This window comes from Populus alba, chromosome 15 (assembly GCF_005239225.2).
Source record: "Populus alba chromosome 15, ASM523922v2, whole genome shotgun sequence".
Classification (NCBI taxonomy): domain Eukaryota; kingdom Viridiplantae; phylum Streptophyta; class Magnoliopsida; order Malpighiales; family Salicaceae; genus Populus; species Populus alba.
This window is the reverse complement of record NC_133298.1, coordinates 9,438,839-9,466,670: the sequence shown is the minus strand read 5'-3', so window position 1 is coordinate 9,466,670 and position 27,832 is coordinate 9,438,839. Positions and strand designations below refer to the sequence as shown.

General features: G+C 32.3%; 3 protein-coding genes, 1 non-coding gene and 1 pseudogene across 4 annotated transcripts; 3 read left to right on the top strand and 2 right to left on the bottom strand.

Annotated features, from left to right (window-relative positions):
• The first annotated feature begins 3,463 nt into the window (after positions 1-3,463).
• Positions 3,464-8,861, top strand: LOC118037367 (kinesin-like protein NACK1). Its single transcript, XM_035043336.2, has 14 exons — positions 3,464-3,614; positions 4,183-4,608; positions 4,715-4,804; positions 4,897-4,997; positions 5,162-5,278; positions 5,381-5,462; positions 5,541-5,608; positions 5,702-5,761; positions 5,871-5,995; positions 6,183-6,381; positions 6,490-6,600; positions 6,693-7,742; positions 7,913-8,238; positions 8,353-8,861. The coding sequence occupies exons 2-14, from the start codon at positions 4,338-4,340 to the stop codon at positions 8,678-8,680; spliced, it is 2,928 nt and encodes a 975-aa protein (XP_034899227.1). The 5' UTR covers positions 3,464-3,614; positions 4,183-4,337; the 3' UTR covers positions 8,681-8,861.
• A 547-nt stretch (positions 8,862-9,408) lies between these two features.
• Positions 9,409-10,123, bottom strand: LOC118037368 (non-specific lipid-transfer protein 2). The gene has a single exon (XM_035043337.2). The coding sequence runs from the start codon at positions 10,015-10,017 to the stop codon at positions 9,736-9,738; it is 282 nt and encodes a 93-aa protein (XP_034899228.1). The 5' UTR covers positions 10,018-10,123; the 3' UTR covers positions 9,409-9,735.
• Positions 10,124-15,973: 5,850 nt separating this feature from the next.
• LOC118037382 (L-Ala-D/L-amino acid epimerase-like) lies at positions 15,974-22,669 on the bottom strand (annotated as a pseudogene).
• A 1,406-nt stretch (positions 22,670-24,075) lies between these two features.
• Positions 24,076-25,520, top strand: LOC118037345 (reticulon-like protein B9). Its single transcript, XM_035043303.2, has 5 exons — positions 24,076-24,250; positions 24,397-24,577; positions 24,748-24,889; positions 25,009-25,078; positions 25,182-25,520. Exons 1-5 carry the CDS (start codon positions 24,151-24,153, stop codon positions 25,349-25,351), a joined length of 663 nt encoding a protein of 220 aa, XP_034899194.1. The 5' UTR covers positions 24,076-24,150; the 3' UTR covers positions 25,352-25,520.
• Positions 25,521-27,281: 1,761 nt separating this feature from the next.
• Positions 27,282-27,362, top strand: TRNAL-CAG (transfer RNA leucine (anticodon CAG)). Its single transcript has one exon. It is a non-coding gene; the product is annotated as a tRNA-Leu (tRNA).
• Positions 27,363-27,832: the final 470 nt, after the last annotated feature.

The following is a 27,832-nucleotide window of genomic DNA, read 5'->3' as shown; positions in this document are numbered from 1 at the left end:
TAAATAAATTATAAAAAATAAATATTTAATCTATATAAAAAATATAAAAAAATTACAAATGAATCATACTAACCTCCTAAAAAATTAAACACACCTAATATAATAAAAAAAAAAATTGCTATTTAAAAAAGACTAAAAAAACAAAACAAATCATAGAAAAAAGGTATTAACTAAAAATAAATAAATAAAATTATTAATATTTTTTTAAAAAAATATATATTAATTAAAAAATCAAAATTTAAAAATATAATAAGAAATGAGGCAAGGCGCTACCGGGCTTAGTAAAACAAGCCAAGTGCCTAGTCCATCAAGTGCTCATCAAGAAAAGGCCCACGTTAGGACCTTTTTTTTTCTTAATTCAATGGGTCAGCCTATTTGTCGGAAAAAAATAGATGACACGTCGTCTCCCTCAACAGACAACACATCATCTGGACCTCCTAGAATCCAGCTATTGGTGACCCCCTCTCTATCCTCCATTAAAAAAAGATTAAAAATGATGGAAATGAAGTTGATACTATTTTTTTTTTTTGAAAATTATCGGGACCGGTCACTTAATAGCTAACGAAGATGAGGAAAAAAAATAAACTTTTCAAATAAATTTCAAAATCGACACCTATGTTATCCATGTTTTTCACTTCTATCCTTTTTCTTTCAATTTAACCATTCATTCCAAAAAAAACACATACAATTGAGCTTAAATTTGGGCTCAAAATGATCCGAACATGAAAAAAAAAGTATTAGGGCCAAAATAAAAATTTTGAAAACGGATAATTTATGAAAAGGTAAATAGTAAAAATTCTATAGTATTTTCCCTATATTCTTTAGTTTTTGTTAATAATAAATATTAAATGGGTTTTGTGTAAATTTAGTCCTTTTTTTTAAAATGAAATTATAACTTAATACCTTTATTTTTATAACCAATATTGTAGTTCATTAACTTCTTTTATTGTATGATGTTTTTAGTTTACTAAAAAATATTCAAAATTCCTTTGGATCCTTATTCTGTCTCTTTTCTAATCACCAACATGGTTTCATAGTGTTGTCTTCCCTAATGGTATGAGACAATAATATCAAATACAAAAATCATTTTAAATATAGGTATGTTTTCCAACAAAAAAAATTGTATACATAAGCTTCTTTTGACATATTTTTGTAGTTAAAAAAAAAAATTCTAATGAATATCACAAAGTTTATGCATATTTGTAATAAAATAAATTCAGAACAATGCATTAATAAATGAAAAAAAAAAGTCATAAATGATAACAAAAAAATAAAATAACACGAAAAATTAAGAGATAGGTGTTAGATAAGATATTTAATCTCACAAAATAAAACATTTATCCGGATGTGTTTGTTAAATTTGTTAATTAAACATTTAATTAAACGATACTAAAAATATACATACATATTAAATTTATTGAATAAGATAAAAGGGAAAAAAAATACCATACATGGTTGCAAATACTATAAATATTATTTTAAAATAAATATCTTTTATTTTTAAAAATAAAGTTCATCTATACAAACTATTAAAAGAAAATTATAGATGAATCAAAAAATAATTGTTAAAAAAGAGGCTCTATTTTTTAATTTTCTATGTTCAAATATTTAAATCAATATTTAGAAGAATTTATTATTTTTTAATATATATTCACTTAGAAAAATTGGAGAAGGGAATTAGTTTTATTTAATTCACAAGTTGGTTCAATGATATAAAAAAAAAATATTAACTTGAACCCATGTAGTTACCCAAAACGAAGAAAATTAAATAAACTGCAAATGTCAAGAGTTCCACTAATTTTTTGTTTTTATTTTTATTTTTTTTAATTGATATATTTTTTTTAAAATTATTTTTTTATTTATTTTTAGATTAATACTGTTTTTCTTTTTATTTTTTTAGAGAAACTCTTTTTAAATGATGATTATTTTTTGCTATTTTGTATGCATTTGATTTTTAAACATGTTTTTTTTTTAATTTTTTATATAAATAAATTTTATTTTTAAAATAAAAAATATTTATTTTCAGATAATGCTTATAATATGTGTAACTTTATATAGTATTGAATAAAAAAATTATTTTAATAAACAAATGTAGCAAACACAACAAAGTAAATATCTTTTCTTGTGAGATTAAATATCTTAATCTATACCTGTTTTTGATTTTTCTAGTTTTATTTTTAGTTATTTATATATTTTTTTTTATTAATACACATGATTTTTTATTAATTTATTATAAGTATGCATAAAGTTATTAATTTTTGTTTATAATTTTTTTAATTACGAAAACATGTCAAAAAAAATACTGTGTATATAATTTTTTTTATTTAAAAAAAATATTTAACACATGGAGAAATATGAAGGAATGTTTTTTTTTTTTTAAATGGCGCATGATGAATAGTTTAAAAAAAGTTGCTTTTTTGCATTACTGTTAGTTTTAGTAGTCCTTGCTGTTTTTTTTGCGAGCACTAATTTTGTTTTTGTGTGCAAAAAAGCATTAATCCGATATTGAAATATATTTTTTGATAATATAATAATATTATAAAAAATAAATTAAAAATAAATTATATGATCTTCTATTCACCACGTAATTAAGTCTTTATTTTGTTTGATCAAGCAAGACGTAAAGAAAAGCCATCCAAGAGGGTAAGGCAGTTCTAATTGTACATAAATTAAAATTAAATAAATGACTAGATGTCTAGAAGTCTAATAATGCCAAATCCTTAGAAAGGGCCCTCACCACATTCGTATTTTTCCTTTTTGTCCTTTTGTCTGCAAAGATTAATTATCAAACCAGGAAATAAACCGTTACATAAAAACTTTGGAACCCGGACCCGCTTGACTTTGCAATTAAAATCAAGATTTCAGCAACTTTTTTAAAAATATATATATTTTTTAAGAAGATTAAATTATTTTTTTAAATTTTTAAATTTTTTCATATTTTATATTAAAAATAATTTTTTTAAAATAAAAAAATATTCTTTTAATATTTTTTTAAAAAAAAAACACTTTAAAATTTAAAAAACAATGGTATTACATTCTCAAAACCCCTTAAAAAAGAAAAATGGATGGCATATCCTTTATTTATTGTATGGATTTCAATTTGGTCCTTCTACTACTAGATGCACCAATACTATGCCAGAATTGTTTGGGTCTCTCGACTATTTCAGCAAGCCACTAATTTGAAAGGTATTAGAAAAGAGCTTTTAGCAAACTTCTTTGATAAACTGATGAAATTGGTCTTATACTTTTTGTTAACTTAGAAATTTATTACTCAATCTTTTTATAACTAATTTGGTATACTATACAGATAAATGGTAACATTTAATAAAATAGAGGACCAAATTGAAACATACTCAATAGATAGAGAGTATATTAGTAGTTTGCCCTTAAAATGAAGAAATAAGAATCCTGGGAAAGAAAAAACGAACTAGCCGTTAGAAATCAAATTCAAAATGTAATGACCGCACAGCTTTTCATTTCATCATAAAGAAGGCAAACAAAGCAATCACTCTCTTTCTTGGAACCCTGCAAGAAATACCTCTCTTTCTCTCTCAAAAAAACCCCAGTTTTTCATCACCTCTTCGCTGGATCTCCTATCTCGGCTTGAGATTTATGTAAGTGTTTGTTTCATTTACGTTTTGTCCTATTATTTTGCCTGTTTAGCTGGTTTTTTTCTCTCGATTGTCTGTAGATTCCTCAGGTTTATTAAAGGTAAATACTAGAACTTAGAGCTTAAATTAGTTACCATTTGGAGGGTTTTGATTAACTCTCCTTGTATGATTTAGTTTACATTGATTATCGAAAACCCATTTTAAAAATAGCTAGTTACCTTCTTTTTTTGTGATTGATCTGTGTTCATTTACAGGATAATGCATAAATTAGGAAAGGATGTTAATACTTTTATTTAGGAAAGTTTAAAATTTGACAGCGCAATCAAAGCATTTCATTTCATTTGATCAATCCATTTGGATCTTTTTTTTTTGCTTTCATGAACAATCAATTTTGTTCTAACAGAAAGTGAACAGATAATGGAAAAAACTTGACACCTTTTTGTTTCCTTTTTCAATTTCTGCTGTTTCATTTTTAGAGAAAATTGATTTTCTGGAAAAAATTGACCAGGAGAAGAAGAAATGGGTCTTTTTCATGCAACCTCTGATCTTGTTTTCATATTGGGTTTTGCAGCTACTTATTTGTATAAACAACTTTTGCATCCAAGAAAGAGTGGTCCCTCTTTGTTAGTCTCTCCAGTGAGAGAAGCTGAGGCTGGTGATTTCCATTTTTGGGTCTCTTGTGAGTGGGATTCTAAAGAGAGAGTAGGTTTTGACCCAAAAAAAGAGATGACAATAAGAACCCCAGGAACACCAGCTTCTAAGATTGAAAGGACACCAGCAACACCAGCTTCTAAGATTGAAAGGACACCAGCAACAACCCCAGGAGGGGCTAAAGCAAAAGAAGAGAAGATTGTAGTTACTGTAAGATTAAGGCCTTTAAACAAGAAGGAACAGTTAGCTAAAGACCAAGTTGCTTGGGACTGTGTTGATGACCATACTATTGTCTTTAAGCCACCCTCTCAAGAACGAGCAGCTCAACCGGCTTCTTTCGTGTTTGGTAATTTAATTGCAGCTTTCTTTCTTTGTGCTTTTGTTGTTTGAATTATAATAGCTGGTTGTCATTTCATGTCATAATTAAGTTGTTGAGGTTTTTCTTCTTTCAGATAAAGTTTTTGATCCTTCTAGTATAACTGAAGCTGTGTATGAAGATGGAGTGAAAAATGTTGCTTTGTCTGCTTTAATGGGCATAAACGGTGATATTATCTTCCCTTACTGGTAAATCTTGCTATGTGTTTTGGTAGTGCATCTGAACTAAGTAAATAATTCATCCATATTTACATTACAGCAACCATATTTGCATATGGGCAAACTAGCAGTGGGAAGACATACACGATGAGAGGGATAACTGAGAAAGCTGTTAATGACATATATAAGCATATAATCAATGTAAGCTTTATCAAAAACTGACCTTATTCACTTCTTGTTTTCTTAATTTTATTGATAGATTTTGAAAATGCAAAGTCGGATTCTGATTCCTGGTGTAGTTTGTTGAGTTTATAGAAAAATATTCCTTACAAATTTGTCGGTTTTTTTTTTTGGATTTACTGCAGACTCCGGAAAGAGATTTTACAATTAGGATTTCTGGACTAGAAATCTATAATGAAAATGTCAGGGACCTATTAAATTCCGAATCTGGTCGCAATCTCAAGCTTCTAGATGACCCGGAGGTATTGCATTTATGATTTTCTTTCTACAGTAAAAAATGAACTTCATATGCTTTTCTGAATGATTCTCCCATTTACTGTATTTCCTGTGATTCCCAATTGCAGAAAGGTACTGTGGTTGAGAAGTTGGTAGAAGAGACAGCAAGTAATGATAAGCATTTAAGGCATTTAATCAGTATTTGTGAAGGTAATTTGGTGAAGCTTCTTCCTTTGCAAATACATTGCTGATTGGCAGTTGATTAACTCATTTCTGTTTGTGCTGTAGCGCAAAGGCAAGTTGGGGAAACTGCCCTTAATGATACTAGTTCACGGTCACACCAAATTATAAGGCTGGTAAGATTCATGAATCATATTATGTACTGGTTCAAGTTATAACAGTTTTTCTGTGAAAGCTAACATGGGAGTTGTTTTTGGTATTGGATGTAGTCAATAGAGAGTACACTTCGAGAAAATTCAGATTGTGTGAGATCTTTCGTTGCAAGCCTGGTAAAAATCAGAAACTCCTGCCTTATTCCATTTTTCCATCCCAATGAGTCGCCATATAAAGTGCAGTCATTCTTATGTATTCTAACTCTTGGGTTACAATGACTTGCAGAATTTTGTAGATCTAGCTGGAAGTGAAAGAGCTTCACAGACACATGCAGATGGTGCCAGACTCAGGGAAGGTTGTCATATTAATCTTAGTTTGATGACTCTGACAACTGTGATTAGAAAGCTCAGGTCAGATTCTTATTCTTAGCAAGCTTTCTCAGTTATAGCAGTACATGGACTCACATTCGTCAAGATTTTTCTGAAGTCATCTATTAAAACTTGATGTACCTTAAATCTATCATTTTCACATAGAAATGTAAAAGTGATTTCCATTTTTGAATTGGTTAACAGTATTTTTTTTTTTTTATCCATATAGTGTTGGAAAACGAAGTGGACATATACCATACAGAGACTCGAAGCTTACTCGCATATTGCAGCACTCACTTGGTGGTAATGCACGCACTGCCATCATATGCACTCTAAGCCCAGCTCTGAGCCATGTTGAACAATCCCGAAATACCCTTTACTTTGCCACACGAGCTAAGGAAGTCACTAACAATGCTCAAGTTAACATGGTATTGATGTTTTGTTTCTCAACCTGTTTAATTGAATTTGCTTAGTTCAAATGAAAAAGGCATGAAAATACTGATACTTTTTTTTTTTTTAATGTAAAACTATATTAGGTGGTTTCAGATAAGCAGCTTGTGAAACATCTGCAGAAGGAAGTAGCCAGGCTGGAAGCAGAGCTGCGCACTCCTGACCCTTCAAGGGAAAAGGACTTGAAAATTCAGGAGGTGAGTTTCCATACAACTTTCATTTGACTTCAAAATTATAACCATGCAAATGAATCCATTGCCTTTGTATCTTATTATCTCAACGTGTCTAGATGGAGATGGAAATGGAGGAGCTGAAACGCCAAAGAGATCTTGCACAATCTGAGGTGGATGAATTGCGCAGAAAACTTCAAGAGGATAGACAGGCTTCTAGCACATTGGAATCACCCTGCCCATCGGTGAAGAAGTGTCTCTCTTATTCTGAAGCATCCTTGCCAAATCTCGACAGCAAGGAGCCAAGCCGCTGTGATAGAACCAGGAAGACGATGCTAAGGCAGTCAATGAGGCAATCATCAACTGCACCTTTCACATTGATGCATGAAATTCGCAAACTTGAACACCTTCAGGAGCAACTTGGAGAAGAAGCAAATCGAGCTCTGGAAGTACTACAGAAGGAGGTGGCTTGTCATAGACTGGGTAACCAAGATGCAGCTGAGACAATTGCTAAACTGCAAGCAGAAATCAGGGAAATGCGCACTATCCAACCAGTTCCAAAAGAAGTTGAAGCTGGAAGTGTCGTAGCTCCTAACAAGAGTGTCAGTGCTAATCTCAAGGATGAAATAACAAGGCTTCATTCACAGGGCAGCACTATAGCAGATCTTGAAGAGCAGCTCGAAAATGTTCAGAAGTCTATAGACAAATTAGTAATGTCTCTCCCAAACAATAATCCACAATCAAACTGTGAAGTAACTCCCAAGACTAAGAATCAACAGAAGAAGAAAAAGATACTTCCTTTGGCCTCAAGTAACGGCGCTAACAGACAGAATTTTATAAGGTCTCCTTGTTCTCCTCTATCAACTTCTCGGCAAATTTTGGAAAATGAGATTGAGAATAGAGATCCGTACAATGATGACATTACAGCCAGTGAGACCCTGCCAGAGTCTGAGAAAGAGACTCCTAAAAAGAATGAAGAAGGTGGGGATGTCTCATCAAGAGAAGGGACACCTGGCTATCGGCGCTCAAGTTCAGTGAACATGAAGAAAATGCAGAAGATGTTTCAGAATGCAGCAGAGGAGAATGTCAGAAACATAAGAGCCTATGTGACTGAACTTAAAGAACGTGTGGCGAAATTGCAATACCAAAAGCAGCTACTTGTTTGCCAGGTACAACAGTTATTATATTCCTATTCTTTCATCTGCTTCCAATTTATTTTCACTGCACCAACCAATTCTTTTTCATTTACATATACGTTGAAATTATATTGCGGCCACTTCTTTTCCGATTTCCTTCAATATATTGAAACACAAATCATCCGTGTTTATGATTCCTTTAGGTGCTTGAGCTGGAAGCAAATGAAGCAGCTGGATATAATATAGAGGAGGAGGAGGAGAATATAAATGAGCAAGAGGAGCCCCAAGTTTCGTGGCATGTAACTTTTAGGGAGCAAAGACAGTTGATCATTGAGTTGTGGGATGTGTGCTATGTGTCCATCATCCATAGGACACAGTTTTATTTGTTATTCAGTGGCGACCCTGCTGATCAAATATACATGGAGGTGGAGCTAAGACGCTTGACTTGGTTGCAGAAGCATTTGGCAGAACTTGGCAATGCAAGCCCAGCTCATTTTGGAGATGAGTCTGCAATATCTCTGTCTTCAAGGTTCTTTCTATCTCTCTTGCTCTTGCGGAGTTTATTAGAACAGGCATTTCCCCTCATTTCCTTATCTTCAAAGTGATTGAATATTTAAAATTATTGTCTCATATTGGCTTGCAGTATTAGAGCATTGAAACGTGAAAAGGAGTTCCTCGCAAAAAGGTTGGCCTCGCGTCTGACTACGGAAGAGAGAGATGCACTATACATCAAATGGAATGTCCCACTTGATGGGAAGCAGAGAAGGCTGCAGTTTGTTAACAAACTGTGGACAGATCCTCATGATGCCAAGCATATACAGGAGAGTGCTGATATAGTGGCAAAACTTGTAGGCTTCTGTGAAGGAGGAAACATGTCAAAGGAGATGTTTGAACTCAATTTTGCACTGCCTACAGATAAGAGACCATGGATTATGGGCTGGAACCCAATTTCAAACTTTCTACATTTGTGAGAAACACTTCTCTTGTTTGCAAGTATTTACCTTTCTGTACATTGTAAAGGAATTTTGGAGTTTCTCTCCAAGCATTCAAGATTCTTTTCTGTACATCAATTGAACGCACTGTGGATGATGATGGTTTGGGATATTTATTTCATCTTCATATTTCAATAAAAAGGAATCATTAATTCGTTTAGTGTTGGTTCTCTACTTGGTGTTGATGTCACCTCCACTTTCGACTCCTACCCAATACAAAAATGACTCCTTTTTCCACTTTAGCCAGCCATGTTTGATAACTCAGTATTTCTGTGAATATACTCTGGGTTTCAGCTATAACTAAAGCCAGAACAGATTATATAATGTAGCTGCTCCTTAAAACTTGGTTTTTGCTACACTTTTGTCATAACTTGAAACTGAATCTTCGAACACCCGGTTTACATTTTGAAACCATTAATCATTTTGCAATGTAATGCCAGTTTAATTTGAAAGATTTTATTGTCTTGCTTGCTTCCCTTGAATTGTAAGAGCATTCAAGGGAAAGAAGAATGAGTAGTACCTTCGTTATTTGTGAATTTGGGAGGCCTTGGTCAGCTTGTCTTGGATTACTCAGCTGAAGTAGCTCCCCTTTCTCAATTTCTCCCAAGTGTGAGTGTTGCAATTGCCATTTACAAAACTTTTCTGTGAATATGCGTGTGTGTTTGTGTTCAGAGAGAGAGAGAGAGAATCGGGAGTCTTTGGACATGTTGTGATGAACTAATGATCCATCATATATTCAAATTTCAAAATATTGCAGCAAATGCCTTCCAAATCTCCAACTAGTATACAATAAACCACACCAGAGACAGAAATTGGTGAAATGAGACCATGACCCCAACATTATTTCCATTAACTAGTGCTCCACTACTAGTAGCATACACAATATTATACCACACCAGGTTTTAAAACAAAGCACCGACTCTCATAATCTTCGCCACCCTTCTATCATGCAGTAACCCACATGATCCATTCAGGATACAGAAGAACTGAGAGACGAAACTCTATATCATATACTTAAGGTTCTACTAGATCATCTAGCATTTGGGGAAGGGAGTTCCACAGGTGCTAGCAACTTTCCTGGCATTTGGTGTGTTGATAAACTTCTGAAGGTTCGGGTTCTTGAGGTACTGGCAAAGGCAGGGCTTCTGTTCCTTGATCTTGCTGCAGCATAGTTTAGATGGTGGGGTGGAAGATGTGATTGCACTCACACACGAGCTCAGCTGTGCTGGGCTGCATGTCACAGCAGACACTCTGACATGTTCTTGAACCAGAAGAAGCACCATTAGAGTGTAAGCTACCATGTAAGATGTCTTCATTCTCACTTGAACCTAGAAAAGTATGCTCAAATCTCAAAACTTCGTGTGTGTGTGTGAATGACTGAATGGGAGAGAGTTGTGGGGTTGGCAGTGTAGTACGCTTGGGCACCCTCTCAATTTATAGAGTAACAAATGTTAGGGGAGAGCTGAGTTGGTGAAGACGTGGGGCCAAGAGGGATCTGTGGTCTCTAGTTTGAATACCTGTGCGGCACTAATAGCCATGGACAGCATGGCATAAGTTTTCTTTTAGATTTATCCTTCAAATTTTAAATTTATTTTTTAAAAATTATAGTTTTAAATTCTATAAATTTTAGAATTATTAAAATTTATCCTGCTCATTAACTTTAAGATATTAAAAAACTATTCGAAGTAAGCAATGGAGTGCAAGAGGTATTTTGTTACCTGTCTCTTAAACTATAATGTTCATTTAGGAAATGCAGTGCAAACCGTATTTCTTTAAAAAAATTATTTTTTTTATATATTTCGGATTGTTTTGAAGTTTTGTTCTTAAAAATATTGTTTTAAAAATGAAAAAACATCTTTATAAAAAAGTTATTTGAAAAGCAATAACAATCATATTCACAAACACCAATACGAAAGAAGAAAACTCAAGTTATTAAGGGTCCACTATTCCTTCAATAAATCCCCATTCTAATTCACAACTGTAACAGCTCTGTTGTATGGATTTGAGATGTTGGTAGCATCTTTTCTTTTCTTGTAAGTATTTTTTAGTAAAATTAGTCGCAATCTCTGTCAAAATGAGTACATATAAATTTAGCTACCAAAAATCTTAAACCACTTTGTTTTCTTGTAAAAGAGTTGAGCAAGTCGTGGGGGACTCTTCTTCCTGTCATTAGTCTTTGCTTTGGAACGAATAGACTTGATTGTTTCCACACACCGAGTTTCGAACTAATAATTGTATGGAAGCTCATCTAATTGATTTGATTTTGATGACACTAAAACCAACCCGATTAATGTGAATGGTTTTTTTAAAAAAAAGCTTAGTTTCTTGTTTTAATTTTGAGGAGGCTACCAAGCAAATCATTCATTATCAATTTAATTTTAAAATTAAAATCAAGATCGAGATAATGATCATTAACTCGGGTGGTCAAATCTTGTTCTTCATGCCTAGTGTGTGAATGGATCCATCGCGTTTTGGCAACGCATGTGGAGTCCTCCAACCTCTAAAACTTGGCATTCTTGATGTGCCCGAGACCGTCTCGATGCTCTCTTCTATTATAGGTGGTGCATGTCGACAATTGATTCTCGTGGTGGCGCTAATAACCAGTTTTTTTTTCTTTTTCTTTTTCTTTTTCTTTTTTTCTCCCTTGAATTCCATAGTTTTTTAATTTTTTGCTCCCTATAAATCCTGACTTTTGTTCTATTTATCAATTACAGTCCCTTTATTTTAATCTCTTGGAAAACTGAAAACCCTAAAACAATATTGCGCAAAATTGAGCATGGGAAAAATGACAAAATGTTTTCCTCCCTGATAAACTAACATCCAGCTCTTAAAAACAAATTATCAAAGACAATCATGAACAGAATAAACAAAGAAGTATCCTATTAAGAAAAAAAAGCTCAAGAAAAAAAGAAAAACTACTGTGTGAATTCACACTAGAGGGTATTTGGAAGTGTGGTTGCTGTTGTTTTTTAAAATGCTTTTTAGATTAGTACATCAAAATGATTTGAAAACATCAAAAATATATTAATTCAAAACAAAAAATTTCAAATTTTTTTAAAATTACTTATGAAAAGCATTTCCAAACAGCCTAACAATTGAATATGAAGCAACAGACGATGCAATAGTGAATTGCCTGGTTCATTTAGCTTTTCTTAATTTTGCAGTTCGCTACCTCTATAGTTACAAATTAGGCATAGAAATGCTTGGATATTCCTGGACTGGCTCCATATTTTTGAATCTTGAAACAGGAATTTTCTTTGGATGAAAGAAAAACAAGTTTTTTTATTTTATTTCATCTCTATCTATCTATCAAGATTCCCTTTTGAAACAGGAATTCCATGATGTCCTTGTGGCCAGATTTATATGAAATAATTAATTAAGAAAACACGTTCTGTCATTTCAATAAAAAGCATTAATGACAAAAAAGAAAGAAGGATTTGCCTATCAAAACTTTCCCATTTCTCTGTACTTCCATTGTGAACATTTGAATTGGGTATCCAAGATGCTTTTCGTCACACTTGTTGTCAATTTCTGTGTTTTAAATCATTGAGTATTTTATCATAATTTTTTTTCAATAATTAGAGACAGAGCATGTTATCTAATTAAAAAAAAAAAAAAGTAATTTATCATGATGTTGGTCTTGTGGTGGGGCACACCGATGCAGGATTTATCAATAATGATTCTAAATTAATAAACACCATTCAAATTTCTAGTTTCTCTGTAGACATGATGTCAAAACAAAGAAAAACTTGTACACCAAATGTTGGGTTGTCGATGTCATACACAATATAAAAAAATAAAATAAAATTATTTAGAAATCTCTAAGATTCCGTTAAATAAATTTAGAGTGGTTTAGAAATCTATTATCTAAAGATCTGATTTTCTTCAAATTTGAATAACTTTTTAAAAAAAATGAGTTGTTGCAAGTCATAAACTATCAAATTGTCTGGCCTTCAATGATAATTCACACAAACCACTAGTGAGAAATCTTTTAAAATTTCTATTTAAGAGAGATGAATTTTATTTACAAGAGATGGATTGTTATACATAGAGTACTAATTCTCTATTCTGTGATTTATATAGGGTTTTTTTTTCTTATCAACAGACAACCTCATAAAAAAAATAAGAGGCAAAACTCTATATTTATAATAAAAAAAAATCATAAAAACCCTATAAATAACATAATCTCTATTTGCCCCTTAAATAATATTCATATATTATTTAAGGATAATTTTAGAAATTTAATCAATCAAGTCCTTACTTGATTATTCTAGAACTAGAATTATAATCCTTGAATTAAATACATTTTTAGTGTTTAATTTCTAAAATTATTTTCAATCAAGTCACGCTTTATTAATTATCCAAGTTTAATTTCTAACTAATAGTTCTTAATATGTATGGCTCATTAAGTTCCTAATATGTTGGCCCAAATATAAATTATAATTCTAAATAAATAAAATTAAATAAATCAAACAATTTAATTTACTATTAATTCAATAATTAATTAATTTATATATAAAGATCTAGTGCACCATTTAATAATGTGTGATCTTCCAAATATTAGAAAAGTAATAAATTGTTTGACTTAACCTTTCAACAACTGGTTTCTAAATGTAATTATTATCCCTTCATCAATAATGTTTTGATTTAGAAATTTTAGTATGAAGTATGTCTGTCATGTCAAATCATATATGGTCGCAGCATTATAGTTATTGATTCTTTGAATAAGATTTGAAACTCTTTTCAAATTTCATTCCACCTTACACAAGGATTTAACAATCAATACTATTTGATAGCATGTGGAACATTTTTCTTAATTCACTTAGAGTGACAAATCCTCTTTTAATCACTCAAATATCTTCATATAGTTTATGTTATATCCAATATCTATCCATTTGTTACCTTTACCAAGATAACATGTAACATGATCAAAACATATCACTCTTTATATAATATAATTTAGTGTTCTCAAATTTAAAGATCACTTACACAACCGCCACGTAAGCTTTTTCATATACACAAATGATATCTCCATATAAAATTCTCATGCAGGTCAGTTCATTTTACATGTCTTATGACAACCATCTGCATATTAGTTCTAAGTATCCTTTATACCTCAACTTATGAGAACAACTGTTTCCTTTCATAAGAAAAAAAAAAAAAAAAAAACATAGTATGTATCAAATAAAAATATTTTAGGAACAATGCTTTGATGCAATAGGAATCCTATAATTATAAAAACTTTATAATTTCTTTTGCAAAGTATTTTTGTCTCATAGGCTTTATATATACTCTAGATTCATAAATCAAATATTAGATTTATTAATCTAATATTATATGAAAACTAAATATAAATTAAGTCTTTATTAATAATAAATATGTATTTACATGAATATAATAATACCATGTATAAACAACTAATGAACTACAAGGTATATTAATCTAACACCATCAATATCAAATACTTCTCTTTTCAAGTTCAAACCCTATTTTCTTTTCCGTTATTGAGAATAGAGAAATGTTATTATAAGAGGGTGTTTGGGAGTATGGTTGCTGTTGCTTTTCAAAGTGCTTTTCACTTAGAAAAGCATGTCAATAATATTTTTTTATTTTTTAAAAATCATTTTTGAGATCAGCACATCAAAATGATTTGAAAACATCAAAAACATATTACTTCCAAGCTAAAAAAAAAAAATTTCAAATTTTATGAAAAGCGCTTTTCAAGCGCTTTTAACTAATTACCTCTTTGGTATTGCTTTTGCTTTTGATTTTTAGACCAAAATGCATGGACAGAAACAATACCAAAGGAACACTAAATTAATTCATTTATTAGCTGGATTACTTCAAAGTTCATGTACTAATAAAGTTCATATATATAGATGGTGGTCTAGATTCCTTCAAAATTCATGTAGTAATAAAGTTCATGTACTTCAAAGTTCAATATCTTTTCAACAAGAGAATCATGAACACCAATGGATCAGCCGCTTAAACCAAAGACTTTTACAAATGTCATTTCTTGTGCTTATTATGTTGTCTGCAATATATTAATGGGTTTTCCTGCATTTAAATCGAGGATGAGAAAGAATGACCCTATGAAAGGAGGTTTTTTTAGCATGAGATCACACGCATGGGCATGTTGATCGATGGTGGTGCATGTATCTGATTCTCAAAAACACGGAGGGATTCATGTAACACATACTATAAAACATGGCTGCCTTCTATTTCGAGTTGGAGGAGAGGATGGCATAAGTTTTCTATTTTTATTTTATTTTTTTAATTGTGGGTGTCTAGACCAGTTTACATGCATATTGATTAAACCTCCGAAATCCTAAAATTAATGATTATATAAAATTTATAGCTCTTGAACTAACGATATTAAAAGAGTAAATTTAACCCCTGACCAGTTAAAATACACCAATAATTCCATTTGTTTATTAATCTGAGATGGGTTGGGCATCGATGCTGAGAAAATCTAATCATTTAAGCGTGATTGTGGAGGACCTATCCAATTAAATCTAATCATTTAATTCTGCCTTTCGGCTTTCGGTGGTTTTTGGTGTTCAAGTCATGGCACTTGGGCACTTGGGCACTTAGCTAAGCATGTCCTTGCTAGTAGTTAAAGATATCTTGAGCTTCATTTCACATATTGTAAGTGTAATTCATCATTTTCTTCTCTCTTGATGATCGAGAATTCTTGTCCCTCTTCACATTTCTCCTTGCGCTGCCACATGCTCTCATCATTTATTTGACTTTGATTTTAGAATTCCACGCCTAAGTAACCATTATTTATATCTCCGACAATGATTGTGATTCTTGATATCACACTTCATTATGGGTGCTTGTTATAGCATAAAGTTGCCTTCTTTTTTCTCTTCTTTTTTGTGGTAGCGTAGCAGAAAGTTGCTTCGTGCCCATCATGCCTTTTTCTTTTCTTTTTAGAGCATGCCTCTTGTTTATATGCATGGATTATTTCAAAAAGCTTGTCTAACTTGATTCCTTCCGAAAACAACATTCAAAATGCGCATTTTGCCACCTACTTTCATAATCCATGCTGCTTTCATTAGAACCGAGAGGGATAGCATAGGGGAGCCTAAAAGGAGGTGAATTACATATACAAGGTAAAGCTACAAATTAATTTTTTAATATATAATAACATACAATTCTAAACATTTAGGCAAACAACAAGCAATTAATAATATAAATTCATTAATGAAAAAAATAAAGTTTAGAGAGAATATACTAAGTTTTATAGAAGTTTACCAAATCACCTACTTTTTTCTTTGATTTGTTCATGAATTCCACTATCACACATCAATTTTTTTTGTGGGTTGGACCAAACCTTTACATAATCTTCTTCCGATTAGAAGGTTAAATCCAATTATTTTCCAAGTAAAGAGACAAACTCAATTCTTTTCCGAGCTAATGATCAAATTATTATCCCTAATCTTTTTAAATCATCATCATAGCTATAACGCTAACAATTTTATTTTCAAATGTGACTTTCAATAATTAAACTAGTTCAGAATGTACTTCATACTCAATTTAACTTCAAAAAAAATTATTTCATTACAAACATAGACTAGAATAGTCCCTTATCTTTGCAAAATTGGACATTTCGATCCATCTTGGTAATTAGAGTGACAATTTAATCTGAATTTGATGGATATCGATTCGACCCAAATGTATAAGTATTTTTTGGATATTTACCTTACCCGATGAATAATAAATAGAATATAAATATTGTCAAACCTGCCCTGAAACCCGCTCGAACTTAATCCAAAATATATATTTATATTATATAGATATATTTGCAAAACATATATATATGTTAACTATTTTATTTTTTTATTGAATAATAATAATAATAAATAATCATATAGATACCCGAAACCCAATGAATAATTTATAGATATCTAATTTTTTTTATCCAATAAATAATTTAAAAAATATAAATATCAAGAAATCCAACACATGAATACCATTGCCATCCCTATTGTTAATATGATTCCACTACCTTGCAAACTTTTTAAGTTATTAACTACTAGCTACTAACAATAACTCATTGAATTCCTAAACACTGATTGCATGCTATAACTAAGTTTTATCTGTGTCAAAATATTTATAAAAAAAAAAAACAGACGAGAAGCATAGATAGATCTGAAGTAGCCACGGTGAAATATTGTCAACAATAAGAATCTCGTGGCTTTGTAAAAGGAATGCAAATCAGTAAGCGTAAAGCATGCAAGCTTTGGCGTTTGTAGGCGCCTGCTTTTGCCACTGATCTTTCCTTTTAGCTGAGGCACACAGGATTTATCTCAGATTTCTTGAAATGAATAAAGGGTTTTCTATGTTTCGGTGGAAGACAAAAGCAAATCTTTGCAACTACTAAAGAAAATGATTCACCAATCCCCTTCATAATATATTGTAATCAACCTTATAGCTGATTGCAATCACTTACAAACCCTAAAATGTTGGAGGGCGAGTACATGAAAAGGATGTCAGCAAGCAATGCCAATTAAAAATATGTTTAAACCAAATAAGATCACCAATTGAAAGGGGGGCTGTATTCAGAAATTCAAACATCTGAACAAATACAGTACTAATAATAGCTGGATAATTCCTTAGGTGTCTCGCTTACACAACTGCCTTTCTTTTGGAAATCATTGAATATTTCGGTTAAATGCAGTGATTTAACATACATTCACTGCACCAATCACTTATCACCTCATTACCAGGCTTATCAGTTATCACACCGAGATGAGCAACATACTGGCATGGCCAAGGCAGTCATGACCTCTCTCTTCTTCTTTTTTTGGCCCCTTTTTTGTCTTGTTAAGCATGCTTAATCTTTTTACGAGAAAAAAAAAGAAAGTACCTCAACGCATGGAGTCAAGCCCACTAGTAGAAAAGGATGTTCCTGAGCAAGTCCTAACTCAAGAGTTCTTACTAAACGAAATCATGACAGGAAAGATGTTAGATAGCCATCTGAAAAAAACAAGACAGTAAGAAACAGTTAGACAAATCATTAATCAACCCTTAGTTGCATCTGCAACTATTTTTTCCATGATTATACTTTAGGTTAATGCACAGTGGTTAAACTAAACATGATGAATCCTGCAAATGTAGTAATTTATCCTTCTCCGTAGAATGATCACGTAAGAGTAGTTTAAAGAAGACGAAACGCATTAACAATAACCAACAAGGACCCTGTGCTCAATCATTTCTAAGCGTGCCAAAATATGTTCATAATCCCTTCCAATTCTATAGTGAAGTATGATACTATTGCCATGTTTAAGAGTATGAAAGTGACAGATTGGTGTTAATGAATCCTCGCTGGTCCTACTAGGATTACAAGGTCCACTCCGAGTCAAGGATCAGAGTGCTTGAAATCATTATGTGGGTCCTTAATAATCATAACGCACTCCCCTTTCAATCTTCATGCTTGCTTGTTCACTGTTCACTAAAGCCCTTTACATCATTTCTAACTCCAGTCAAAAATTTCTACTGAATAAGGATAAGGATTTCACAATGATTAGCTTACTTTAACAAATCCCACGGATTTTACAGTTGTCTACCACAAAAACCATGGAATTTCCTATTCTCTGGACCTTGGCCAAGGGTCAAGTTTTTCAGTCACTAATCACCACATTTTTAGTCAAATGTTTGGCAAAAAACCAAAATTTCAGGAAGAAGTATCATTTTCATCTCACAAAAACAACATTAGGAGAATTCACAGAGAGCACATTTCTAATATCAATAGTTTCTGGTCTCCAACACAACAACGTGTAGACCAACACCAAAAGCAATAGGAGACAGAAACCAAATCATGTGTGTAACATGCAAGCGTAGAATAGCATACACTTTTATCCTTGCACGTCATTTGATTTAAAGTTCGTCATATGCGCACCAGAGTAATATAGTTCTTCTAGCCTAAGTTTATCTTGATTTAAAATCAGGTAGGCAAACAGGAGAGACATCAGTTGACTACAGTAATGTAAGAGTAAATACACATGACAATAGACTAAACAAAAACAACACCCATGAAAAAAGACGAGTCTTTTGTAATTGTATAGAGGCGGCATGTAATAGGAATCAGTTGAAGTGAAGTTTTCATGTGCTGACTGCTGAAAGCTAATCTCCAGCCCATCTTTACAAGCTCTAGATAGGATTTATTACGCATGTTTAGTTTGCTCAAGGATTAAAAATGCATAATGATGTGAAAGGAAATTTTACCAGTTATCCATAAAACTTTTGCTCACCTACATATAGATAACTATTGTGTTTTAGTAAGCACAAGAACTTGTGAGTATGAAAGCAAAGGAAGCAGAAACTCTTGTCCTGCCAGAGTGTGCCCCATCAAGAGAGGGAAAAGATTTTGTACCAAAAAAGCTAAGAAAATTTGTGAATTTGATAGATATGGCTATGGAATTATGAGAAAGAACCTCTTTTGTATTTGTACTTCAACCTTTTTTCATTTAGTGAAATTATTTGTTCCATCTTCATCCTTGAAGGTAGATTTAAGTTGAATGAAATTATACTACGTGTGCAGTTTCCTGGTACTTTCTTCAATTCACTTTGATTAGCACTCAAAGAATCTAGTCTAGCCTCGGTCTGTTCAGATAGAAAGAGCAGAGAATTTCATTCCATCTCTCATGTTAAATGGTTTGATGTGCACGAGAGCAATCTTGGAAGAAATGGATATTCTACTTTAAGTCCGACATTAGGAAAATTTCTATTTCAAAGCAATGCACAATTTGTTCCTTGCATTTGATAATTAGTAATGTCATATTTAGATAAAGTCCTAAGTAATAACAATATCAGAATAATAATTACACACATTTAGACCCCAAGCCCGGAAAGGATGGACAAGATTTGCAAAGAGTATTGTGGAGGTGACTCGTTACATTCAAGGGCAGATGTGAGATTCCAAATATTCAACTAACTTTTTGTTCTTTTAAGAGAAACTGAACACCAAATTGCTTCGATCAATTCTGTTCTCTTTCCCAGTGTTTGGTCCAGTTCTGTAAATGAGCAATGCTGAGATTTTCAAAATGAACCAAATAAATCAAAGCTGAAATGAATTAACAGAATGCGTGCCCTTACATACAGCTAACTAGTATTATGATCCAGGAAAGCTTGTGATGCTTCCCAAAGCATACATACACGCATTTTGTTGCAGAGGCAGTGTTGCTCGGAGATAAAAAGGCATCATGCAACTTATGAAAGGGCAACGCTAGATGCCAAAGAGATCAAGAAAAAAAGAAGTGATTTTAGCATTGCAACCGTTAAGAGAATCTAGTTTGCAATAACATGCTGTTTGTTGTTTTATTTAAGATTTCTTTATTTTTAGGAGAAACAGATTAAGTGATTTTTCAGTAATCAAGCTCTTTGATAATGGGTGATGTAGGAATCTAAGTCATACACCTGCACTTGCTTCTAAGCAAAAGTAGTTGATGGAATTAAAACTATCCATGTTCCAATAGATTTAGCAAAATGCTCATATGTAACACATGAATATAAGAGACAATGGTAAAATTGAAGACAAGGATAAGCGACCATCATCCTTTTAACATGATTCACTTATATTACAATGCATCAGTAGCTAAATAAAAAGCAGGAAATGACTTAATCTAGATGGTCTCTAAACTAATTATGTAAATTTTTTCAACAAAGGACCATAACATCACAATTCTTACTTGAAACAGCCAAATCCAGCAGCAAGATGACCAGTAAAGCCCATGGCTAGTCTGGTCTCAACCATTCCACCAATCATCAGATCCAATCCTGATGTCCTTGCCTCCACAATAATTTCAAGTCCCCCAACAATGCCAACTTTGGCAAGCTTTATGTTAACGACATCAGCAAGATTTCCTGTTATTATTATCTTTGCATCAACTAAATTATGACAACTCTCATCTGCTGCAACACATACCCCATATTTGCCTTTCACAATATGGGTAAAATGACCAAGACCTTCCCAATCATCTCTATGAACTGGTTATTCAAAACAAATGGAAGTTACACCCATTTCTGAAAGAAACAAGTAAATTTAAGTTAGTTTCAGTGATCAGAAAAGCCTAAATTCTTGAAATTGAATGCAATTTTATTGGAAAGAGGGGTGGGCTGGGGGCGTTAGAGAGGGATTCAAATACAATCCATGAATCCCCTCTTCATATCAAGTTAGTTGATAAGCTGAAGCCAACATCACTGAGTAATTACCGTGAAATTTTTCAAAAACTTCAATATCTTCCTCAGGTTTATAACCCTCATTAGCATCCAAGATAAATAAGCAATCAGGATGAACCGCACGAATAGCTTGAAGAACCTCTACATCCTCCCTCAGGTTCTTTCACACCTTCAACTTTAAAGTTTTGAATCCTTGTTTTAGGTACTTTGAAGCCAATTCCCAATTCAGCAGCTTCTGCTGGAGATACGATTGGAATCTGCATATGTAAGTAGTAGTATGAATGAGGCCACATTTCATAGCCAATGCATCAAGTATGCCAAAACCACAAATTGCAGTTCAAATCTATTTGGCATGTGCTCCAAAATGGACATAATGCAGCAAAAAGCTGTGTCGCGCACACAGGGAAACAACAAAAACCACTTTTTTTCACACCACACCTGGTAAAACAGAGAATGTGGAGAAAGAGACAAAACACACCCTTCCCCACTTTTCACATAGAAAAAGGAGTTGCTTTTGCAGGACAAACGTATAATAAAACACAGAAAGAAAAAGGATAAAGTTATCAATAACCAAAATAATAAGAGAATCACCAAGAATGCACTGAACCGTTATTTCAGTTGTTATGCTATCAGAAGCTGCACCAAACAATCGCCACAAAGGTACACTGATGCTTTTAGTCGCTGCATCAGTTAATGTCATCTCAACTCCTTCTCTAATCTTCAAATGCAGAAGAAAGTTCAATGAGCACTAGAAATCCCTTTTATTTGAAAGGTGAAGATTCTAACACGAAAAAAAAAAAAAAAAAAACAGATTATAAGAATGTCACGTTTCCACCACATTGTTAGCACATGTAGTTTGGACATGAGTATCACATATCCAATGGATGTTGAATCAAACTTGATACCAGTAAACAGCTATTTTTATATGTTTTATCAGAATTATAATTAAACATCAAGAACTAAAGGCTATCAGCAGAAGCAGGGTTACCAGATCATATTGCAACGCTTCTTATGTGCGACAGTTCGATCCTCTACTACTATATATATATATATATATATATATATATATATATATATATATATATATAGAGAGAGAGAGAGAGAGAGAGAGAGAGAGAGTAACACAGGCATCATATAAATCCAATCTAAGAAAATCAATAAACCAAATAGTCCACTTCCTATTAAAAGACTGAATAAAACAAGCAATCACCAAATTAAGAAAACCATAAATAACCACAAGTAATTCAAATCCCGAATACCAAAAAACAACTAAAATCCTCAATTCTACACACCGAAGCAAACTCGTGTCCGGGAAGAATGTCCAAAACCAAGCCCAGCGTCATCGATGGACTGTTCTTCAGCAACTCACAAGCCTCGCTGGCCTTAACTATAGCAGTGGACTGATCCTCTGCAGTAACAAATGGCAATATCGGTGCCTCACCCCACCCCACACAGCCATTGCTCAAATCAATCCTAATTGCCACATTTTCTACTTTATCAAGCCTCGATGAGGCTATTGTAAAAAGGTGCGATCAATGGTCTATTCTCTGCCCTCTTAACATCCATGGCAAAACTCTCCGTCAAGTCCCTAAAATGAAAGCTTGAAACTTCTGTGGGTTTTGATCCAGCCATTGCTTTTGTTGCATAAATCTTGCAAATGGGATCTGGAGGTTTCGAGGGTTTTGGAGGGGTTTTAAGGGAGATATAGAGAGACCCCATTGAAAGCATTTAGTACTGATCAGTGATTTGGGGTTTTGAGAATTGGGGTTTTAGCGTGGTTGGTTCTTTTTTATTATTATTATTATTATTATAAAGTGTTTTTTTTTTTAAAAAAAATAAGGTTGATTTTTTTATTATTATTTTTAATTTGTTTTAATGGGTTTATATTAAAAATAATTATTTTAATAAATTTAAAAAAATTAAAATATTATTTTAATAAATTAAAAAAAAACATTTTAAAAAATAAACTTTTAATTGGAATATGAAATCGAAGTGGGAGGATTAAATTTATTGTAACTTCAAAGTGTTTTTAATTCAAGATAATTTTTCTTTTTTTTTGTTTCTTCATGCTTTTTTGTTTCATCTGTTTACTTTCATTTCTTGTTCGATAAAATTCATTTTAAGTCTTCGTAGTTAAGTATGTATTTCACTTTAATCCTTTTAATTTAGAAGTGCAAATTATATTTCTAAATATTTTAATTTTTTTTTATTAAAATTTAATACAGTTTGTATATTTTGGATTGTTTTAATATACTGATATGAAAAATAATTTTTAAAAAATAAAAAAAATCATTGACATGTATTTCAACACAAAAAATTATTTAAAAAGCAACAACTATCATACTATCAAACACACTCTTATAATTCATATATTAACTCTCTAAATTTAATTAATTATAAACTTATTATAAATAACCAAATCATTATGTCTCGAAGATATGTTGAATTTCTTACGCATCTTAGTTTTAAAATTTTGCAACAAAATAATAATAATAATAATAAATTAAAATTTATTAAAGAATTATCTCAACCTAATAGTTTAAAATTTTATATTAGATTTTAATATATGATTTATATTATTCTCTAACACAATTCCTCAAGTGTTTTTTGAACTTAAAATTTGCACAGGCCCACATTAAATTATATTTAATTTTTATTAAATAAATAAGAATGATGAGCTTCAAGCTCGTAATTGCTTAGTTATTAAAACTCTAATATCATAAAAAAAAAACTATCTCGATCTAATAATATAAATTATTAAATTAAATCTCAAAATATAATTACAAAGCCAGGATCACTGTTACTTTGCAAACAGGTGCGTGCATCTGTGGTCTATTTTGAGTTCCATCATGCAGAATATGGCTGGCAGATGCTTATCAGTTCTTGAAATTTGGGTAGAAAATGATCATGTGGCTCGTAGTAGAATGCCCTCGCAGCCAGGAACTGGTATTCTTCTTTGTAAGGTAAAGCAGAATAAAAAACATGACAAGATTAAAAACAAAAACACTTTTCTTTGTTAATATATATATAGCAGTAGCGGCCGTGCAAAGCAACCTTCAAGGCCAAGCCCCAAGCCATGCCTTGCTTGTTTACGTCCATACCTTTCTTTACCACAAAGCTTAGAACCCTATCGATCATGCATGCTCATCTATTAATTTATAAGCAGCTGGTGCAAATCTTACCAGCACAGATTCGTTAGCCATCTTACCTGTTTATAGAAACAAAAAGGGGAGTTCTTATATTCAGTCCTCAGGATCGTAATCATGCCGATTTACTCATCGGATTCCGATAATGAAACAACGCCGCGGACAAAGCTTTTTGGGAGGCAAAGACCGATACGTTCTGTTCTAGGAGGAGGACAAGGTACAGCATGTTCTTATGTGTCCAATCTAGCTATAGGGCGTTTAAGACAAACATGCTTATGTTAGATTATACTCTCAGCTTCATTGTTTCATTGCAAAACCGACATAAATATCATGTTTCTTAAGCTTTGCTCTTGGAATTTGCAGTTGCTGATGTATTATTATGGGAAAACAAAAAAGTGTCAGCTACACTTTCTGTTGGAATGACTGTATTGTGGCTTCTTTTCGAGGTTGCGGAGTACAATCTTGTGACTCTCTTCAGTCACATCTCCATCGCTGCAATGCTCATTGTATTCATATGGTTCACCACCGCAGATTTCTTCAATTGGTAAATAATTAATCGCCCGTATGATTTTTGCTTATATTTACCAGCAGAATTATATTATTTTCTAGATCACAAAGTTGCAGTCCTAAATCCCAGTCAATAATATATTTACTTGTTCTTACGTAACTCCTAGCCACTGCATTAATTGGACTGAATCATAAACTGTTTTTCAGGAATCATCCCGAGCTCCCAACAAGTATTTTAGACAAATCTACATTCCAGGAACTCGCTTTCACCCTCCATGGAAGATCCAATGAGGTCTTGTCAAAGTTCATGGACATCGCACGTGGAAGAGAACCAGCACTCTTCTTCATGGTATACTTGCCATTCATTAACAACAATCATTCTAATTTGAAACAAATTCTTGATCAATTACTGGCACATGACTAACATTAATCTTTGTTTTTTTTGTTCTCTCGTGTATTTGTTATCAGACAATATTCTTTCTCTATCTATTATCAGTGATTGGAAACTATTTCACCTTCTTGAATTTCCTGTATCTATGTGAGTAAGAAATTTCTGGCATTTACTGCCTTCTTAATCAAACATATACTTGCCCCATCCATGCATATTGTAGGACTAACGAGTTGATTTCTTGTGTGTCAAGGTTTTGTTTGCTTGCAAACTCTGCCATTTCTCTATAATAAATATGAGGAAGAGGTTGACAAGTATGCTGGGAAATTGATTCGACGAGCTAAGAAAATGTTTAAGAGCTTTGATTCCAATGTTCTTAACAAGATACCAAGAGGGCCTGTGAAACAGAAGAAAACCAGATGAAATGCTATATATTTCTTTCCACCGAAGATGAAAATGTGTAAATAAAAAGGTGTTTAGTTTAATTTATATGTGTGGAAGTTTGTTTATCATAGATTTGCAAAGTTGTTCCTTGTGTAATGTAAATATGAACAGCAATAAAAAGTTGGGATTTCTCTTTTTTTTCTTTTAACTTTTCATTCTCTTAAGTATTTGTATATTCGTCTTTTTTTCCAGGAGTAATTGTATTGCTCTTGTGAAAAAGATTGCTAGACCGAAAAAAAATTAATTTTTAAAATAATAAAAATTAAAAAATTAATTTGAAGAACTTAACAAATTAAAACTTGAAAAATTAACCAGCAAACTGAAAAACTTAGAAAATCATCCTCCAAAATTAACCTATTTCATTGGCATGAGCATATTTCTATTTACAAGGCTTGGTTTTATGAATATAATTTGTTTTTCTTGGTTTCCTTTTTTTTTTCCATGTTTTTATGTTTTCTGATTTTTTCTTGGATTTTTCAGGATATTTTCATTCAAAAGGAACAAAAGGTATGTATCAAAATGCTAAAACAAAAACGTTTGAACTCAAAAATCCCAACAAATTAATTAACAAGATGCATGCATGCTAATGCTTGAAAAATGCATTAATCAACATAATATATATTTGTAAAGATCCAACACTTTTTTGGAGTTTTCCAATGATGAAGGAACTTAACCCATCATCCCCAAATCCTAATCGGCTTCCAAAAGCTCTATATATAATACTCAAAAGTATTGTTTAATAAATAGTTTAAATAGTAATAAACAAGATATGAATAGGGTTTCCACTAATTAGGCCAGTAGCTGCAGCCTTCCCAAGTCAACATCGCCAGAAAATAAAATTATTAAGAGTAGCTAGTGAAAGTTGATGCCCAAATTGAAGGAGGGCAAGTGGAGGCCACAGACCTCACTATGACTGCACGATCGGGATTTAGCTGTCACAAATTACGTGGCAAATTGGCTGCGATGTTATAGTTCTTCAGCAAAATCATCGATCTTAATGAGAACAAAGAGTGGGAGCATGTGCAACACAAAGCATTCCTCTTGGCGCTGTGCTTGATTCCCACTTCCACTCCAAAAGACATATATACAGTACCCCATATAGCTAGGAATTTAGAGATCGACGGCGACGCCTTTGACAGAGGTGCTCACAGAGGATGGAAGTGGTGGCGTTGATGGTTCATGTCTAGCTAGTAGTGCTCTTGCGAGCAGTTTTGCTAACCCCTTGTCTACTTTCAGCCATAGTCTTCTCTTGTGCAGATGGTGATCTGAATCTGATTCGGCCATTTATGGTGGAGGGTGCGCTGCTGGATGTTGGTGCAGCCGCCTGTGGTGGATAACAGTTCTTACTTCTGTCTTCTCATAACGCAATTAAACCTAGAAAACCTTGCAGCTTTTGTACAATGTAGTGGTCATTTGATCGACTGGGCTATAGTTCAGAAATTCAAAGCAACAGTTGTTCGTTGTCTTGGCGATGTTACAGATGTATCCCACCAATCATGGAAAAGAATGTTGAAGTCCATTTATAGTAGCTTTAATCAATAATTGGTACTTTTGAATTTTTCTGCTCGGAGGTAAAAGTTATACCCCTCTTTGGTATAGCGTTTCAAACACATATTGGGTAAATTTTAAATTTTTTTTATTTAATATTATTTTTTAATTGTTTATATATATTAATATTAAAAATAATTTTTTAAAAATAAAAAAAAATACATTTTAATATATTTTCATGCAAAAATCAATAACTACCTCAATTTTAAACAGGCAAAACCTTAACCATCAACCAAAACCAAAATTGTTGTTAAATAAAAAACTTTTATATATATGAGAATGGAGGCTTATTTTTCAACCGAACTTTTATATTAATTTTAAATTATATATATAACCTTATAATCCATCTATAAACAACAATGTCAAGATGGCCGAGTTGGTCTAAGGCGCCAGTTTCAGGTACTGGTCCGAAAGGGCATGGGTTCGAATCCCATTCTTGACAATATATTTTTCCAATGTTTCCCCTTCAGGTGAATTTCTTAGGCTAGTCGACTTAAGTTTAGAATTTCTCCTTCTTTTTTTCCCTAACGGAAAGATCAATTATTCTTACCACACAACCTTTTAATTACACCTACAAAAAATTGATATTTATAACATTTGGATCTATAACCACATCCCAATTCTAATCACTTCTTATTATTCTTTTATCAAAATTGGCAAACATTTTGTCGTATCATGAATTATTGTAAGAAAAAATAAAAGAAAAATATAACAATAATAATAAATTCAACAACTTTATCATCAATTCGCATCCTTCTAAGAGCCTGTTTAGCTCAGTGTTTGTGGCAGTATTTTTATTTAACAATTGCAACATATTGTTTGGTTATAAAACGAGTCGCATTTTTCATGCATGGGCCCTACCATTATCTGTGTTTAAAACTTAGTTTTGTTGAAGCAGAAACTACATGCTTT